This window comes from Zootoca vivipara, chromosome 8, assembly GCF_963506605.1.
Source record: "Zootoca vivipara chromosome 8, rZooViv1.1, whole genome shotgun sequence".
Classification (NCBI taxonomy): Eukaryota; Metazoa; Chordata; class Lepidosauria; order Squamata; family Lacertidae; genus Zootoca; species Zootoca vivipara.
The window spans coordinates 58,690,353-58,710,713 of record NC_083283.1 but is presented as its reverse complement, the minus strand read 5'-3'; the positions used below and the strand labels follow the sequence as shown (position 1 = coordinate 58,710,713).

Below are 20,361 nucleotides of genomic sequence, written 5' to 3'. Positions count from 1 at the left end.
ATTGGTCCAGGGGAAGGGACAGCCTGATCAGAGCAGGCCCTGCTGTTGTTTTCGCTTGCTGTGCTTGCTCTGTTCTTCCTTCTCTCAGGACAGATAGTGTCAGTTAGCTGCGGGGGGAAGGCCCTGATGTTGACTTTACTTGCCTCCAATTGCCAGCTGTTTTTGTTGCAAGGTTTGTATGCCTTTAACAGCTGTGTGATTAAAAGTGTATGCCCTCAATGGTGGGAATGATTTCACTTGCTGCATTTCTGCTTGTCACCCTGGAACCTGTGCCCCTCCAACTGTTATTAGACTCCAGCTCCTGGAAACCTCAGTCAGCATGGTCAATGGTCAGCCACGATAGGAGCTTTAGTTCAGCTTCAGAAAGGCCACAGGTATATAGAATCATAGAATTGTAGAGTTGGAAGGGACCACAAGGGTCATCTATTCCAACCCCCTGCAATGCATTGGGATCTTTTGCCCAACTTGGAGCTTGAACCCACAACCCTGAGATCTCTACCTCTCTATGACTCCCATGCTCTACCAACTCAGCTATCTCTGAGCATTCCTGTGTAAAAGGCACAATATCCATGTCAAGAGGAAAAGTTGGTGTTTGGGTACAAGCTCACAGAAGTTTCAGCTACTGAACAATTTGAGCAATATCACATACACTTTTACCCCATCTACCTTTATCACAGGTTTTCATTTAACCCACATCTGTTTTCTTCCTTGTTTATTTTCACAAATTTATTCTTGCAACTTGGGAAAATTTTGTGACGGTTGACTAGAAGGTTGTGCCTGCTTATACTTCATTGAACTGGTTTTTTATCCTCCAATGTGTACTTTTCTTAATTTATTGTCTAATAAAAAGCCTTGTCACATCTATATTGCCAGGAAGCCACTGCTTCAGAAAGAGAGGAAATGGATTTATCTTGCACAGTTGCAATTGCTTAAGACTGACTCATGAGCTGAACACCAGATTAGAAGAGTATCTATCTATTCTTTTTCAAAGTGTGTATGTAAGCCATTATTTCTATAGTATCTGGTAGCAGGTGACCTGGAATAGTTCCAGGCTTGAGTTATTTAAAATAGGAAGGCAAGATTGGGCCAAGGTACATCAAGACAATCAGATTGGTTTTTGGTAGCTGAGATATGAAAATGTGGCAGGACACGTACAAACACAACATTTAAAATGTAAGAAAGATGAAAGGTTGATAATTTAGGCCAGGGGTGCCCAAATTTTTTTCAAAGAGGACCAGATTTGATGAAGTGAACATGCCTGAGGGCTGACCAAAGTTTTGCCCCCAGGACATATACTGCCACAGAGGCCGGATTAAATCAACCTGTGGGCCGGATTAGGCCTCCGAAACGGACTTTGGACATGCCTGATTTAGGCTGATCTACTAATAAGTAAGTGAAGGTTTCATTTCCCTTTCCCAAAATTCTTTCTTTAGTTACTGGTAATAACTTTATCACACTCTTCCTCCATCCAGCAATGTTCAGGGCCAGAATTGTCATTTACAGGACTTTTAAAAAATTAAGGAAAGGACATAAATATAAACTACATACAAGAATACAAAAAGATTGAATTAAATTGAATATACACACAAATTTGGGTTATGTTCACAATCCCTAAAAAGAATAATTATAATTAGTGGGAGTAGTAACATTCCCCCCCCCCCAAATTTTAATTATTTTATTGCATATAACAATGCAAGTGTTTGAGAGATAAAGAAACAAACAATGGCTTGCCTGTTAAACATCAGATGATCCACAACTTAAGGGGTGAGGAAAGAATGATGCAGGCTGGAAATAGAGTAGATACAATACTAGGAATAATAAGATCATGATTCCATGAAAGCACAATGGAGCAGTTAGTAATACCGTGTTTTCCCTATTTTAATACGCAGTCATAATATAAGCCATAGCAGGATTTTAAGCATTTAGGAAATAAAAGCCATACCCCGAAAATAAGCCATACCTCCACGGAGCACCCCAGCCAGCCAGCGGGACCCAGCACGCTGGCCGCGGCAGGAGGAAGAGGAGGCTTGCCAGGTCGGCACCCAGCAGCGTGCGCAGAGCGCCCCAAGCCTCTGGGAGCCGGCAAGAGAAGGAGGAGGTTTGCCGGGTTGTCGCCCAGCAGCGCACGCAGAGCGCCCCGAGCCTCTGGCAGCCAGCAGCAGCAACGCTCCCAGAGATTCAGGAGTGAACCCAAGCCTCTGGGAGCCAGCAGGAGGAGGAGGCTTGGGTCGGCAGCCAGCAGCACGCGCAGAGCGCCCCGAAGCCTCTGGAAGCCGGCAGGAGGAGGAGGCTTGCCAGGTCGTCACCCAGCAGCGCGCACAGAGCGCCCCGAGCCTCCGGCAGCCAACAGCCAGCAGCAGCAACGCTCCCAGAGACTCGGGGCGCTCCACGCGCGCTGCTGAGTGATGACCCGGCAAGCCTCCTCCTCCTCCTGCCGGCTCCCAGAGGCTTGGGTTGGCACCCAGCAGAGCGCCCGAGCCTCATTCAAACCAACTTTAAAGGAGAACACATTTTTAAAAAACAAAACAAAAAAAACAGCAGTAACATGGTCATAAAACCACATCTAAAAAGTCTGGGGTAATACAAAGTTTTCACCTGGTACCAAAAAGAAGAAAAAAAGACTCAGGTCCAGATGAACCTCTGCGTGCTGCTGGAACCACTTACAGTAATAATAATAAAAAGACACCCACCGAAAATAAGCCACCCTGTGTTTTTTTGAGGGGGGGAGTTATAAGACGGTGTCTTTAAAAAGGGGGAACACGGTAAGTCTTGGAATACCATCAAATCTAAATAAAATCACAGTTTGCAGGAACCTGTGAGCCATAAGTTTGTCCTTTGACATAAGTCACGAGGGACCACTATGTAGTTGCATAGTCCATAGGTTTGGCTTTACCCTTTGAAACTTGTAAAGGCAGGGGGGAAGGTAGCTTACCTGTAACTGTGGTTCTTCACACAAACTGACCTTCCCCAATAACTTCAACCTTTTATTCATTCATTCATTCATTCATTCATTCATTCATTCATTCATTCATTCCTCACCCATCTGGGCGGCTCCCAACACAATACTAAAAACACGATAAAAGATCAAACATTAAAAACTTCCCTAAACAGGATTGCCTTCAGATGTCTTCTAAAAGTCAGATAGTTGTTTATGAGGGCATTCCACAGCGTGGGCACCACTACCAAGAAGACCCTTTTAAAATAATCCAGGGTCCCCAAACTCCAGCCCAGGGGCCACATACGGCCCAAAAGCCTCTTTTATCCGGACCGCGACGATCCCCGCCGCCCACTCTTAGTGGTGCGGTATGGCTGCCCACTTCTGGGCCTGAAAAGGTGCCAGAAGTAGCTTGCGCACATGTGCTAGTGTCATTTCCGGCGTACTTCTGTGTCTGAGGACGCACATGCGCGCAAAGTGCGCGTTCCCACGTGCTCCCTGCCCTCTGGCCCACTGCACAATCAATGCTGCAGGCACCGGCTCGAAGCCTGGTAAGTTTGGGGACCCCTGAAATAATCTATCATCTATAGAAGGTTCTGATCATTCCTCTGCACATTTTCCACAGAGCAAATGATTTTTTCCCAATCTGGAAATTTTACAATAGGGCCCTACCTCAGAGAGTGCTTATAATTATATAGGGGGGGGATAGAAAAAGAAATATTGTTAGCTACTTCTGAACTTTCAAGAGAGCAGATATTAAACCTTTTTATTAGCTTTAAGCATAATTTGGGGCAACTAGATAGGTTACTGTAGCTGTGCATTTTCCTCTCAAAAGGAGAACATTTATTTAATAGAAGCAAAATTCTTCCCATAAGAGCTGTTTATTGAATCCACTTCAGTAGCATTCTCCTGCTAAGCTGGCTTCATCTTTTTATGTCAGTTACTGGCCGCTAGTAATTTAGATCATCTTTTATGAAAACAAGGTGCTAGCAACATTAGTAGCATTGGGACATGCTTTGAGTACCAGCTCCTGGTACAATTTCATACTATTTGAGAGCCTAGTGCAAATTGTAGCAGAAATATGAAGAGAAAAATCTTGCCTAAGTGTCACTGTAGGAAGCTTATTTTCAAAGACATGGTGTTGCATTTTTTGATGGCTTACGGTGTTTTTGCTATTATTCTACACAATTCAGAAGCTGTGTTCCCACAGAGACTACTGACATACTTTCTTTTCCTTTCTTTTCTTTTTTGAAGCAAGTCTGATAGCTATCTCTGTCTGTCTAAATTAAGCTTGCTAACATGCCCCACTCACATAGAACTCTTAACCTCTTTCTTCCGGATGTTTTGACCAGTACTGAAACAATACCTTTTATCCAAAGAACCTGTTATATGTTTCAGAATTAACTGAAGCCTAATGTTTCCTGTGTGATTTAACCACTCTGAAAGACTGTGTCCCAAAAGCCATTGAGGAAGTGAAAACAATAGCTCTTATCACAGGCAGCGGCCCACTTTTCAGCTGAGTTTTCTATATGGCTGGTTTAGGGGTTGTTAATCTTAGAGGACTTCTTGGTTTGCTAAGTGCATTACTCACTCCGCAGGAGTGCGGTGGGGATAGCCATTCTTTTATAAATAACTGCTAAAACTATTCCTCCAAGTTATAATCCAGTTATGTTGTGCTGATGCAGATTGACTTTCTACAAAAATAGGTATAGTAAAGACTGTAAGACAGGGGTCAGCAAACTTTTTTCAGCAGGGGGCTGGTCCACTGTCCCTCAGACCTTGGGGGGGGGGCGGACTATATTTTGAAAAAATATATGAACGAATTCCTATGCCCCACAAATAACCCAGAGATGCATTTTAAATAAAAGGACACATTCTACTCATGTAAAAACACCAGGCAGGCCCCACAAATAACCCAGAGATGCATTTTAAATAAAAGGACACATTCTACTCATGTAAAAACATGCTGATTCCTGGACCGTCCGAGGGCCGGATTTAGGAGGTGATTGGGCCGCATCTGGCCCCCGGGCCTTAGTTTGGGGACCCCTGCTGTAAGAGAATCCTATGATTTCCATCGTTCCAGTAGGCTGGAGGAAAAGGGGGCAGTAATGGAATTGAGGTGGGGAGAGTATACTCCAGCTTTAGGTATACCCACACCAGCATAGGATTTCTAGAAGTGCATTACTTCCTTACTTAATTTGTTACTTAATTTGTGACCTAAGCTACTATCCAACAGGTTTGTTTACCATAGCGCATCTATGCATTGCCAGAATTGCAGCATTTTCTTGTTTTTGAAATCTTTTCTTAACATCAAAATTCTGTTAGTTTAGGAATTAAATTTTTCAGTAATTAATGTTATGAATTCTTCTGTGGGTGATTTTTGTTTTTTAAAAATTGTTCCATCTTGTGCATGCTGCCTGGTGCTTGTTCAAGTACTATCAGAAAAGTATTAGGCATTATTCTACGGACGGGTAAACAAGGACAGTATAGGTACCTGGGAGAGTAAGAGAACAGTGTCCTTTCCCAGATCACTACTGATGGAAAACCTTTTATAACTAAAGAACCTTCTGCTCTTTGTAAATATTGAGAGTGGGGACAGACTTTATGGTGTGTTCAGTGGGTATTGCCATAGCAGTAAAATAATTAAAAGTGCTTTCTAACCTAGGCTGGGTTTTGTCTCTGTGTCTCCCTGCCCACCGCCCATGTAGATTGTGCAGACTCCCTTAGTGCACTTTCATAAGCATGATGATTGAATTTAAAAATGATAATGAATTTAAACCTTGATAATTTATACACGGCAATTCTAAGCACTTATGCCAACATATCTGCCTGTTGACATTACCTAGCATGTTTTATTGCATAAGGCTGTCATACCTCGTCCTAAGCTCTTAAGTCCTGGCACAGTCTTAATTAGACCTGGGCTATTGCAGTAAATCTCCCAAGTCACAAAAAATTAATTTGGAGAGTCTAAATACTCTCATATTTGTTCTTATTTAAAAGAATGCTATATTTTCAGGGGTTGCTCCACTCTGGAACCAGCTGCTGATGTCTTAGAACACGGGTGTCAGAGACAAGGCCCGCGGGCCAAATCCTGCCCGCCTGCCCTTGCGATGTGGCCCGCGGCCCGCGGCCCGCCGCTGGCCCGCCAGCTGGCTCGCCGGCGCGGCCGCTCCCCCGTGCGGCCGCTCGGCCGCTCACCCGCGCTCGCCCGGCGCTGCTGGATCCTCTGAGCTGCTGGGCGCTGCGCGCACACCAGCAGCCGGTTCAGGGCGCCGGGATGGCAGGCTTCCTCAGCCGGGCGGAGGCGAGTCCGCTGGCTCCAGCGCTCCGCCCGGCGCTGCTGGATCCTCCGAGCTGCTGGGCGCTGCGCGCACACCAGCAGCCAGTTCAGGGCGCCGGGCCGGGATGGCAGGCTTCCTCAGCCAGGCGGAGGCGAGTCCACTGGCTCCAGCGCTCCGCCCGGCGCTGCTGGATCCTCCGAGCTGCTGGGCGCTGCGCGCGCACCAGCAACCGGTTCAGGGCGCTGGGCCGGGATGGCAGGCTTCCTCAGCCGGGCGGAGGCGAGTCCACTGGCTCCAGCGCTCCGCCCGGCGCTGCTGGATCCTCCGAGCTGCTGGGCGCTGCGCGCGCACCAGCAGCCGGTTCAGGGCGCCGGGATGGCAGGCTTCCTCAGCCGGGCGGAGGCGAGTCCGCTGGCTCCAGCGCTCCGCCCGGCGCTGCTGGATCCTCCGAGCTGCTGGGTGCTGCGCGCGTACCAGCAGCCGGTTCAGGGCGCCGGGATGGCAGGCTTCCTCAGCCGGGCGGAGGCGAGTCCACTGGCTCCAGCGCTCCGCCCGGCGCTGCTGGATCCTCCGAGCTGCTGGGCGCTGCGCGCGCACCAGCAGCCGGTTCAGGGCGCCGGGATGGCAGGCTTCCTCAGCCGGGCGGAGGCGAGTCCTCTGGCTCCAGCGCTCCGCCCGGCGCTCTGAGTTGCTGGGCGCTCCGCGCTCCAGCAGCCAGTTCCGGGCGGCGGGACAGCACACAGGCCTCCTCCTGCTGCTGCTGCCGCAGCTGCCGTTCTGGATCCTGCTGGCTGGCTGGGGCGCATCTCCCTCAGTGCAGCCAACACTGGTTGGCAGCAACAGCTCTCCAGCTTTCAGCCCTGCCTGGAGTTGCTGCCAGGATTCCTGCATTGCAGGGGGTTGGGCTAGATGACCGATGCAGAGGGGTGTGTGTGTGTGTGTGTGTGTGTGTGTGTGTGTGTGTGTGTACCTTGTGGGTCTTTCATCCCCTGCAAGAGAAAGCCCTCCCCATCAAGCCAAAGGGCAACCCTTTTGCTGGGGGCACCTGCTGGAGCTCTGAAACCTGCTGTCCAAATAAATCCCCCTCTCCAAGCCTCCCTCTTGAGCAGCCACAGACAGACCCCCGTGAAGCGGAGCCTCCTTCCATGGCTGCCCCAACCCAACCTCTTCCCCAACCCCAGACGCTGAGCTTTCATTTTTCAAAAAAGGTCTGTAGTCCTCCCAGAGAACTTTGGAACTCCCTGCCTAGGGAAGCTAGATGGGCTCCCTCCCTGCTGGCAGATGGGAACTGACTGTGTTTTGAGGAAAGGGCTAGCGCTGTGGTATTTTTATTGTTGCTATTATCTGTATTTCTAATAGATCTTTTCAATACATTGTTTTAATTCTATTTGCGCTGGCTGACGGGAGTTGTAGTCTGCCGTGCGCCCTCTTTCAGAAGCTCTGCGCAGAGCATGTCCCGACCAAAGGTGGGAGGGGCTCCCCAGAATCATCTCTCCTTTGCCCCCAAGAATGACATTTCTCCTGCAACCCGCCACTGCAGATTGTTGAAGGCTCTTCAGGCGTTCCCAATAAGTATTCAGTTAAGCCTCTGCAATAATTCTGTCCTGCACCAATTTTTTTTTTAAGCAAAGAGGGTGATTTTTGTTGTCTTTGTTTAGAAAACATTAGATTCGGTCAATAATATATTAGCAACAGTTGAAAATGAATCTCGGGTAGATACCGCTCCTAGGAAGAAAGGTGGGATATCAAAGCAACACATAAATAAATATGCACAACATGTTTTAATATTCATGCACGTTAACAGCAGTCTGTAGATGGGAGCTGAAGTCCAGCACTAACTGTTTCCTTCTATTTATATGTTTCTGTGAATTCTGTGAATGTTTGCCAGCTGGACTCATTGTTGGAGTTGCTTGAAGGATGAGGGTGAGATCTGGACATTATACAGTACTCCAGATTTTTCTAACACAACAGTATTAGGAAGAACTTCCTGACAGTAAGAGCTGTTCGGCAGTGGAATTTACTACCAAGGAGTGTGGTGGAGTCTCCTTCTTTGGAGGTCTTTAAGCAGAGGCTTGATGGGCATATGTCAAGAATGCTTTGATAGTGTTTCCTGCTTGGCAGGGGGTTGGATTGGATGGCCCTTGTGGTCTCTTCCAACTCTATGATTCTATGATAGGGGGGGTCTGCTTATTATTCTGCTTAAAAGTGACAATAATTTATGATAATAAAGAGTGGACACATAGTCCTACAGATACAACCGGCCCTTTGAGGGTGACCAAATTGCTGATGCGGCCCCCGATGAATTTGAGTTTGACACCCCTGTCTTAGAATAAGGTCAAGTGTCTTCATCATAAATGTCACTTAGAGCTTTTAAGGAATGTTTGGTGCTTTTATGAATTGTAAAGCATCTTTTATATCACATTGTGTAGCTTGAGCCCTAAGCAGAGCAAGTAATACTATTAAGATACGTAATTCTCTTTAAATACAAATATATGATTCTTTCTTTTTCAACCATCTCTGTCTCTCTAAGATACGTTGTCATCACAACATCCAAGCTATCATAAAAATTTATTCTTTACACACGGGACAGTGAACCAGAGGTACAAATTTGAAGTATGCTAATGAGTTGGGGCTTTGGTCCCTCTGGTCAATGTCCAGTCCTCTGTGCTATGCTACTTCACAGTTATACTACTTGTCAATAATAATTCTGAGCCACAAAATAGAAATTGCATCAGCCGTTTGTTTTAGGCAGCCAAAGCAGTCCCTTTTGCTATATTTTTGCTTCTGAGTAACAGTTGCAGTTCCCAGATTGCTGTCTTGAGAGGATTGCTGATAGTATCACATCTGTGTGGTCTTTAGTTTTTTCCCATTGGTCTGAGCTGAAGTTTGCTTTTGAAATGTCAATTAGTCCATCTGTTCTGCATAAAGACAGCCTTCATCACCACCTTTCTTTTTTATATGTTTACAATAAATGCCTTCATTCTCTTCCCCATCAGCTTCTGAAGCAAGGACTCAAGCTCCTGAGAGACATTCGTGTAGCCTGTCATCTTCCAAATCCTTGTATTTCTTTACTTACTTTAATTATGTTTTGTTTTTCTTTAATCCACTGTCTTGCTGTATTAAAACTTTACAATTTTGGTGCTATTTATAAAGCACCTCAGGCTTATGATCTAAAAAATATGAGCCATTGCAGAAGGTGAGTGGAGGGAATGGAAATAATCAGTTGGATAATGTCAGAACAAAACGTTAAAATATATTTGCATCCAGTGGGAGCCAAATGCATCTTCTTTCACTGGTGTTTCTTGGGCCCCAGTTAGAGCAGAGTTCTTTCCAGCAAAAAGAGATGAGCTTGCTCCCCCAAGCTGTTCATTCTCAAGCTGATGACTTTAGCTAAGCAAGACTTCCCCTTGCTGTGACCGTCTACCTAGGAGAGAGAGGGCGCAATCTTCCAGAGACCCTTGATGGATGGCTTTTCTGTTTGAGTCAGCAGTGATGCATTAGTTGCACTGCTATATCAGGAACACAGCATTACTCTGGGGTGCTGTGTATCGCATGACTTGTTTAAGCCTGCAGCAGTAAGTGAAGTATTAGGCCCCAGGCCCTGACACAAATTCAGTTGTGTAATTGCATATTACTTCCAGTTGGATTGGAAATGAACCAATTTCTTATCTGTTGCGTACCATTGGTTTCTACAAGCAGAGATGGATAAAGTGGGCACCTAAATGCACTCTGAGGGCTGTAATTGGCTTATAAAATTTGAGCTCTTTGATTACCCTTCTCCAAAAAGCACTTTATCTTTTTTAATGTCTCTATGACTGTCTGTTTTCATTCTCTTCTCCAGATGAGAGCCATACTTTGGGGAAGTCTTTTTCCCTGTTCTGTCATAGTTGTTCTGATTTCCAACTGTGAGGCATATCACTTCAGATTCAGTTCAGTTTAAATGTTGAAAGGAAAGTGGTGTTAGAAAATATGGTGCTGTGTAATCTTTGCTGTATTGTGAATCAACTATTATTTTACTTTCTATTGTGGTTTTATGTATCTTTTTGTCTTAATTCATACAACTTCGTAATCTTGTTCACGCCTCATATTTACCATTTCTAACTCCAGGTACCTTTACCGAAGTAGTAATTTTTTAGCAGGTTTACTATCCCTACAAACATGAATGGACATTATTTTCCCTTCTTGATGTAGGTTTTCTGCTTCGTATAATATTTATGGAAGTTTATGAAACTGGAGTATAAGGAAAGAATTTAAGTGAAAAAAATGCAAGAGAAGTATTGCTATTCAGCTGTTGGCCTGAGTTAAAAGAAGAAGCTTACCAGCACTGAGCATCTTAACTTTTAATAGCCTTATATTAACCAGATTAAAATCCATTCACTGGTGTGGGGAAAATGAAATTTTAGAATGGCTTACTGGGGAGATAGGTTCATTTTCAGTACAATGAACATCAAGATCTGTTGCAAATTATTTTTGTGCTCATCTAGCAGACTTTTCAGCTGTGCATTTTAAAAAGTTGTGGTACCTGCTTACCTGCTTTTTCTCCAGATACTTCTTTTAGACTCTCTGTATTTCTTCAAGTACTTCTTTTAGACTTTACCACTGCCAGCAGAAGGCAATCTGGCAGTAATGCTGAAGCTTAAACAACTGCATTTATCAATATATTGTGGGGTTAGGGAGAACTGATTTATAAAGTAATGCTTTCTACTTCCTCCCTAGGTGTTTGAATGCATGTACCTACTGTAAAACTAAGCATGCCAGAGGAGATCTAGCAAGTTATCCTATTGAAGAACTGGTAAACAGAGCCAAACAATCCTTTCAAGGTAGGCTTTTTTTGTTTTCTTTTTTTAAAAAAACTTCAATCTGGTTTGATCTATCCAATTTATATCAGTGTGTATATAGTAGTATTTGCTAAGAAATCCCATCATCCCCAGCAGACATGGCCAGTGGTTAGAGATAATGAAACTTGTGATCTAACAACATCAGGGTTGGGAAGGCTGTGCTAAACATACCAAAATCACAAAAAGACCGTCCATAGTACTGTAAGATGATCAGCATCAGGCAGACATACGGGAATTGCTCCATATAAGCCACAAGTGTAACATGTCTGTAACCAGTGGCTTTTATTGAAGAAATCTGAAACTGTTCAGCCTTTTTTTATTCAGTAAAGCATATTGCCACATTGTTAATTGTTATATTGTGAACTACCCTGTGATCCTTGGATGAAGGGCGGTATAGAAATTTAATAAATAAACAATTCAATAGAAGTTGCATAAGGAAGTTAAAATTCTAATCTCATTATGCTGTTGACTGTAGACTCTCTTAACACTTTGTTATCTGGTTCTAAGCTGCCTAGTTATTGAGTGGCAACACCGTAACCAAGTCAAGGGCATCTGGAAGGGCCGTTGAACCTCTGTCTTCCCAGCTCCACTGTAGCTGCAGCAAAGGCCAAAGATAGGATTTTGTGGGGGAACAAAACTTCACTCTCTTGTAGTTTTCTAGCTGAAATGAAAGCTGGAATGGTAACATGTGCTGAAGTGCTGTGCATTACCGTATCATTCTACTGTCAATCCTCTCCACGTGTCTGCTAGATAAACATATCCAGAATTTATCTGAACGCATTAGCTGTGGCAGCTGGTGCCCACTGGACCTGATACGACTATTAGGAGGTCTTGGGGGCTTGGCCAAGGTGTTTTGGTTCTCTCCCCATCCTCCTGTTTTGGACAAATACTGTGGGCACTTAAGAAGTGCAGTCTTACAGATCTGTGGTCATTCTTCCTGGTAGTAAGCTGTCTTGAACATAATGGGGCTCCTGAGTCAGCATGTGTATGATTGTGTTGTAAATTTATTAGTAAAGCAAATGCATCAGGTGATGTTCTTAGATACTTGGGTTGTTTAATTTCCAGTAAGGCCGTAGATAGCTCCGTTGGTTAGAGCCTGGTTCTGATAACGTCAAGGTTGCAGCTTCAAGCCCCATAAGGGACAACTGCATATTCCTGCATTTCAGGGGGTTGGACTAGATGATCCTCAGGGTTACTTCCAGCTCTATGGTTCTATGTCTGTCTGGTTTGTTTTTAGTAGCCAAAGGCCCGGGAAAAGAAGGTTCAATTATTGATCTTAATCACATGCCCTTTTCTGTGTGGGCTTTGCTACTTGCTTCACCAGAAAAGAAAACTACAAAGTTTTGATTTTCATTCCCATAGAGCTTTTCCTACTAAGAACTTCCTGATGACAATGTAAGGTTCGGTATATCTAACCCTTTATCCTCTTGCTTTGAAATACTGCCGTCTTATTCTTTACCATTGTTTAAAGTTTGTTTTGGGTTTCTTTTTTGACATACAGCAACGTTGGGCTCTTTTTGCTTTGACTTTTTTTCCTTTTTCTTAACTGGCGTAGCATTAAACAATTTATATATCATGGCATTGTTTCACTGTCTTTTGTTGAAGTCCCATAAGACTTTAAGTGACATGTTGTTCGGCATAATGGAAGGAAGGTCAACAAAGAGGGAGCCTGTTTGTACTTGGCAGTGCAAGTATTTGCTTTTGATTAAATCCAAAATATTTTTTTACTGTAGTGTTTGCTGAAGATCATTTAGTGCCTTATTTAATAAATGTAGTTCTGCTTTCATTATACACTCAAGACCTGAGTGACACACTTGATAGCCACTTGATAACTGGATGACCAATGCTCTGCCCAGCAAGTAATTTCTTTATTAATTGATTCTATTATTGTAATATTCTCTGAAGTTATTTGTGCAGAAGGCTAAAAAATGTACTCACTAAACAACACTACCTTATGTGATGTCTTGGTTTAAGTTAACTTGGGTAGCTTATTTTATTCTATTATCTCTTCCAACCCCTTTCTCATACTTTTGGCCCCAAAAGTTCTGATATACCAGATTGAACAGGAATGCCTTCTCAAGATGGTTAACTTAAAATTTGCTTTGTGCTCCCTTTTGTATATTAAAAATGTTCAGGACTTGGCTGCTGACTCTGCTAATGTAGAAACACTTAACGCCAAGATAAATATTTTGATACCAGTCTGTTGGTTTCTTAAAGCTCCACAGGACAGCATGAAGAATTAGGGTTTGTTCTTTTTCATTATCCCATGTAATGCTTCCTAATGGCTCTTCGGGAAAAACAAATGTATTTGCAGACTTCGGACTATTATTAATTTAGGTAGCCATGAAGACTACTGTGCAACACAAAAACAAGCATACACTGTACTGTAAAGCTATATTTTTACCAGAGGTTATACTATAAACCAATAAGGCTACCTTAGATTGTGACATTAAATAAATTCTATTAACTATGAGCATAGGTCAGAATCTCCTCCTTTGTCGATTATTGATGGCACAGAGAAAATCTCCACAAGACTTGGCAAATGATAACAGCCACAGGCACTCTTTTAAACAAGCTTGTTCATAATAGCAGTTTTGTGTGTAGAACTCTTTAGTGGCTTTGCGGTGTGAAAACGCATGAGAAATATTAGCTTGCCTAGGGTTGCTCAAATGCTAGTGTGTTTTAAAACATCAGATGCAAGAGTATGTTGGAAAGGTAGAGTGGAATTCACCTTTTGCCTGCATACTTTCAAATGGTACTTACTTTATAGCTGAAAACCCTCTAAATAAATAATTGAAATATGTTCTGGCAACCTTGGAGTGCCATCTAATAATAATAATAATAATAATAATAATAATAATAATAATAATTTTTATTTATACCCCACCCTTCCTGGTTTAGAAACCGGACTCAGGGCAGCTAACAACAAATATAAAACATTGATTAAAAACGACTTAATAAACAGCTTAAAACAGCATAAAATACAACATCAATATAGCATCGCCAGGGCTAACTGGCCAAGTTAATCCTGCTAAGGCCAGCAAGGAGACCAGGGAATAATTTTAATGTGGGAACCCAGAAGGGTTTCTTCATAAAAAAAGGGAAGGGAAAAAGGAATGCAGGATCAGGCTAAATTGAAGGCCAGGTGGAATAACTCTGTCTTACAGGCCCTGCGGAAGGAGATCAAGTCCCGCAGGGCCCTAGTCTCATGGGACAGAGCATTCCACCAGGTTGGTGCCATCACTGAAAAGGCCCTGGCACTTGTGGAGGATAATCTGGCTTCTTTATGGCCTGGGACTCTTAAGCTGTAATTATTTGTGGACCTTAGGGTCCTCTGCGGGACATACCAGGAGCCAGGAGAAGCGGTCCATAAGTACCGTATTTTTCGCTCCATAAGACACACTTTTTTCCTCCTAAAAAGTAAGATGAAATTCTGTGCGTCTTATGGAGCAAATGCATGGTCCCTGGAGCCGAATTGCCCATGGGCGAAAGGCAGGTCGTGGTTTTGTTTTGTTTTGTTTTGTTTAGAAAGAGCAAAAGGCGAACAAGAGGGAAAGAGAGTGTTGAAAGGAACCCGCTCAGCAGCTGATTGCAAGAGATCGGGGAGGGAGATAAGGGAGCTAGCTAGGCCCCTTGCCCAGGCCTCAATTGTTGTCTGCAGAGGGAGGCTGTTTGTTTCCCCAGCACATGTGACTGGCTGATTAGATTATCTGTCTGGAAACTATAGAAATGGGTCCCTTTCCTTTCCTACAGAAGCTGCAGAACTGTGAGTTGAACCCCATCAAACCAGGATTTTTTTCCCCTTTGCAAGGTAAGCTCAACAACTTTGAGCTGATCCTTAAAAAATGGAGCTTCCCCCCTTTGCAAAAAAGATGCACAACTGTGAGCTGACCCCCCCCCCCATGGAGCTTTTCCCCTTTGCAAAAGAAGCTTCCTCAAATATTTAATGGGGGGAGGGGCAAAGGCACCTAGGCCTCTAGGAGTTGGCTGCTATGCCTAGGACAATTCAAGAAAGCAAAATATTTTTTTTTCTTGTTTTCCTCCTCTAAAAAACTAGGTGCGTCCTATGGTCAGGTGCGTCCCATGGGGCGAAAACTGCGGTACGAGGGTCCTAGGCTGCGTAGGGCTTTAAAGGTCAAAGCCAGCACCTTAAACCTGACCCGGTACTCCACCGGGAGCCAGTGCAGCTGGTAAAGCATGGGTGAATAAGCTCACCCATGGCAAGGTTCCCGTGAGGAGCCTCGCTGCAGCATTCTGCACCCGCTGGAGTTTCCGGGACAGTTTCAAGGGCAGCCCCGCGTAGAGCGAGTTACAGTAGTCAAGCCTGGAGGTGACCATCGCATGGATCACTGTGGCCAGGTCAGGGTGGGAAAGGTAGGGTACCGACTGCTTGATATGGCAAGTGACTGTTCTAAATAAAATTTGTCCATAGGAAAGTTTGCCTGTTTTATGATTTCAGCAAGGATTATCCCTGGTATTAATCCTTTATAACTCTTTAGACGAAAGTGTTCTATGGGAAATTGAAAGCAGGTACAAGTGCATTACATGAAGTGTTGTTATTTAGGAAACTGTGATTTTAATCCCCAACCCACGATCCTTAAGGCGTTTACATGATTTGCCTTTATTTTTATTTCAACAGTTGGATTATTAATTGGGTTATTAGCACTGCAAGAGCAGGAAGGCCAAAACTGATCATTTTCTCTGACTTGTATTGAACACCCTCCTCTCTGTTGGATCTGGGTTGCAATTAGTTACAGTTATGCCCAGACACTAGTGATGCTATGTTATCTGTACCTTTTAAATGCAGTAGCTCTGCCTCTGAGAAATTTCATCTGTTTCATGGGTTAAATGAGAACTATTGCCTTTCAGAAGTGACCACCATAATCTATCCTGCTGCCAAATAATAGCTCTGATTCTAATGCCTCTGCAAAATCTTGATGAATTTGGTGGTACTATTATGATTTAATGATACTAGTGTGGCATAACTGGTAAAACGTTGCACAAGAACTGTGGAGATTTCTCATTATGTGACCCTTGTATCAGTCACCATTTCTCAACCTGAGATGAGGATTGTGTGTTTACTTGAGCTGCTTTGGAGGAAATGCATAGTTTTGTATTTAAAATGTTGCTATTCCATTATTGCATGTGGCCTTTTATTGAGATTGAACAAGGAAATGTGGCAGTATGAAGGGACAACAAAGGAAAGCAAGGGAGGGGCATGGGTAACAAAAAGACAGAGGAGGAAGAGGAAACAAGGGATGAAGAAGATCAAATCTACTCTGGCACTCTTTATAGATTACAGCAGAAGCATGAGAGCTGTTGCTTCATCAGCTGTGACATTTATAGGTTTAACATTCTACAGGTGAGAAGGCCACATTCAGGTGAGGACGACTGGTATGAGAGGCCTTGCCCATATGGTGCCACGTCTTTAGATATTACATCAGTACATGTGAAACTGAATTCCCTGCCACAAAGGCAATCTGTAAAGGCCCATTATACTTAAGGTTCATTTTGGTTGGGCGTTGAGTTCTAAGAAATTGAGCCAAAAATCTTCATGGAAAGTTTGATTTTGATGAGAGATCTTGAGAATATGTGTATGTAAATTATGTAATTAAGGGTAGGGGTTGTTGTTTTCTTGACAATGGCGACAGTGTTTCACCACTTTGTTTATATTAACCTGTGTTTCAAATGGCAAGAACTTTAGTTTAGCCACATAAGTATGTTTGATGAGTAAAAGGGGGGAATTACTTGATGCTATGTAACATTGACCACCTTCAAAATCACATTTTTTAAAAAAAGTATTACTCACTAGCTAAACTTTATAAAACCTTCCCAGAAGCACAGCTCAGAGACTGAACATTGCTTCTGGATTTTGTGTAATATTTCTGTTTGTGTTGTGGTAAATGTCTGTATATAGGATGGTTTCCATGGATTTACAGTATGGCAGACAACAGAGAAATGTTGCGTAAGCAAGTGGCTTGTTTGTTAAATGATATTTCTGCTTGCTTTTCATAGTCTGAAGGCAAGTCTTAGGCACAGGGTTGAGAAGGCACCTTAGTTTGTGGCTGAAACCTTTTTTGACAGATTAATGTTGGCTTGCTTTCAGTATGCTCCCTTCTCAGCAGGCTTACATGTGAAGAGCTGGAAATTCTTCGTTTTCCCTTGAGAAATAACAGCATGTTTTCGTGTGGGTTTGATTTCACCCCATGAATACTTGAGTTTTATCTAAGTTACCAGGCAGCACAGGATGGAAAGGGGTTGTGGTGATAACCAGCACCATGAATTGCACCCAGAAACGGACTGGAAGCCAGTGCAGCTCATACAATAATGGGGACACACGATCCCAATACTTTGGCTCAGTCAGGTTTTTCACAGCACCAATTGACGTTTCCAAATGGTTTTCCAGGGCAGTTCCACACAAAGTAGGTTACAGTAGTCCAATCGAGCTGCAACTACTGCATATATAGAATCACAGAATTGTAGAGTTGGAAGGGATCCCAAGGGCCATCTAGTTCAACCCCCTACAATGCAGGACCATGGCCAGGCCTTACTGCATCAGGAACTGCTTTTAACACCTGTTAAGTCCCAAGAAGTTGTTCGAGTCAAAGATCACTCCCATTGACTTAAATACAGTTGGCATTCATCATTTGTATCTGGACTCTTATTTATTGAAAGTGTTTATTAGCTGCTTTCCAGCCATGAGTCTGAGACCAATTTACAAAATAAAACAAAAATACAATGTAATCAGGCAGGTCCCGTCCCCCCCGAAAAGCAACAGATGGATTAAAGTCCAGCATTAAATCACCAGAGTCATGAAAAGGCCCAAGCAAATAAATAAGTTTTCACCTGGCTTACACTTGGGAAACGCAGCCAGATGTATGGGTGGAAACGATGATGATGATGATGATGATGATGATGCCAGGCAAGCAAGGTGGTTTCTCAAGTCAGTATGGAGACAAAAAAACAAAGCTCTTTTCAGGGGTGGGAGACTTCAGGCCTGATGGCCAAATGTGCCCATCCATACTTCACTATTTGGCCCTTGTGATTTTCCACAGGCTACACCAGGCATCCCCAAACTGCGGCCCTCCAGATGTTTTGGCCTACAACTCCCATGATCCCTAGCTAACAGGACCAGTGGTTGGGGAAGATGGGAATTGTAGTCCAAAACATCTGGAGGGCCGAAGTTTGGGGATGCCTGGGCTACACCTTCTCCCCAGCCGCAGTCCCTGCAGGCCTTTCTTCACTTCTTTTCTCAGTGTGTTTGCCTAGCTGACCTGGGTAGAGGACAGAGAAGTGGATATGAGTAGGAACTCCACCAACTTTTCCTGTCGTCCCTTAAGGTTGCACACAGCCGAAAAAGGTCCCCCACCTCTGTATTAATGTTGGGAGAAGGTGGTCCTTCAGGTTTTGGGGGGATTTAAAAACCACCACTTTGAATTGTGCTCAGAAATTGACCAGCTGCCACTCAGCTGTCCCAAGACCAGCATAATATGTTCCATACAACCAGTCATAGTTAACATTCTTGCTGCTGCGTTTTGCATTATCTGCAGTTTCTAAACAGACTGTTCCATGCACAGCAAATATGGTATAAACACAATGTTAGCTGTGCATGGATAATAGTGGGGGAAAGCATGGCATTCAAAAATGTAAGCTGTGGCTCAAAGCGCTGTAGCTTCTGTGGTCTCTGATTAGCTATGATTTCAGTTGGCTCAATAGAACCTTGGATTCTAGACCAATTTGTAACATGTAATTTGAATGAGAAAGAATAATTGCACATTTTTAGGTGACAGATATGATTGCAAGTACAGAAATGTTTTTATGAGGATACTATACAGGCATCCTGCAATCCCTTACAGTCTAGCCTTTGGTTAACTGGACAAGCTACTTTTATGTTTAATTCTTATGTATCTAGTCATAGAAGAGTTCAAGACTGATAAGAAAATGAACTTTGTAGGCCCTCCCCCCACAAGCACACATCCTGTGCTGTTAAGGCAGGGGTGTCAAACTCAAATTCATCGGGGGCCACATCAGCAGTTTGGTCACCCTCAAAGGGCCGGTTGTATCTGTAGGACTATGTGTCCACTCTTTATTATCATAAATTATTGTCACTGCATTCAATTATTACTGTTATCATAAATTATTGTCACTGCATTCAATAACTAGCTCTGAAAGCAGAAACATAGTCAGAATAATGGCAAGTAGATATTTAAATGTACAATTATTGTACAATTTATTGAAAAATGATTTTTGGTAACTGCACCGGGTGGTGGAGGCTCGCTAGGGTTTCATGCAGGACCTTTGCAGAGCTACTAGTACCTGGAGATGCTGGGGTCATTCTGCATGCATGACAGATGTTCTGTCAGTGAGCCACCACCCTTCACCAAAGGGACTGGCTGAGGTTGACTCACTGGAGCTGCTCTCCTGGTTCCAGGGTTTAAGGGCCAGAAGTATGAAGCAGCATCCTATGTTTCTGAGGAGAGGGAGAGGGAGGGGAGGGAGGAAGGAAGGAAGGAAGGAAGGAAGAAAAGAGGAGGTGGGAGGGAGAGAGGAAGGAAGGAAGGAAAGAGGGGAGAGAAAGAAGAGTAGGAAATAAGGAAGGGAATAAAGAAGGAAAGAAAAAGAAAGAGGAAGAGAAGACGGAAAGGGAGAAAGAAGGAAGGAAGTAGAGGGAAAGAAAGAATAAGAATGAGGGAGAGGAAGAAAGATGGGAAGGAAGGAAGGAAGGAAGGAAGGAAGGAAGGAAGGAAGGAAGGAAGGAAGGAAGGAAGGAAGGAAAGAGGGAGCAGGAGGGAGAGAGGAAGGAAAGAGGTGAGAGAAAGAAGAGTAGGAAAGAAGGAATAAAGAAGGAAAGAAAAAGAAAGAGGGAGAGAAGACAGAGATAAAGAAGGAAGGAAGGAGAGGGAAAGAAAGAATAAGAACGAGAGAGGGGAAAAAAGAAAGGGAAGGGGGGGGTCGCCGCCTTGATTCAGCGCCAGAAAAGAGCGCGAAGGGACCCAGGGGCAAAAAGCATTTCCCGTGCAGCGTGAGGCAGCGGGTGTCCATTTTAGGAGAAGTGCGTAAAGCCTCAGAGTTGCACGTCCGTGAGGCTGAGCCGCTGCTGAGCTCACGTTCATGAGGCTGAGCCGCGGCAGGAGGAGGAGGAGGTGAGGCAAGAGGAGGAGGAGGAGGCGGCTTGCCGGGTCGATGCCCGGCAGCGCCGTGCGGAGAGTCCCGAGCCTCTGGGACGCAGCAGTGCTCTGTAGCACTTTGAATCCTCCTCCTCCTCCACACGGCGCTGCTGGGTGCTTTGTCTGTGCTTCAGCTTCAG

The 20,361-nt window shown here is 44.1% G+C and overlaps 1 protein-coding gene across 8 annotated transcripts in view; it reads left to right on the top strand.

Moving 5' to 3' along the window:
* The window catches only part of CDKAL1 (CDK5 regulatory subunit associated protein 1 like 1), a 250,860-nt gene that overhangs the window by 102,562 nt on the left and 127,937 nt on the right, over nucleotides 1-20,361 (top strand). For all 8 annotated transcript variants that reach the window (XR_009558049.1, XM_035126315.2, XM_035126314.2 and 5 more), the window contains one exon: nucleotides 10,933-11,036. Coding sequence is in view for 7 of the 8 variants with exons in the window: in XM_035126315.2 (XP_034982206.1) it covers nucleotides 10,933-11,036 (104 nt within the window). In the remaining variant the exon portion in view is untranslated. The remainder of the gene's footprint in view (nucleotides 1-10,932; nucleotides 11,037-20,361) is intronic.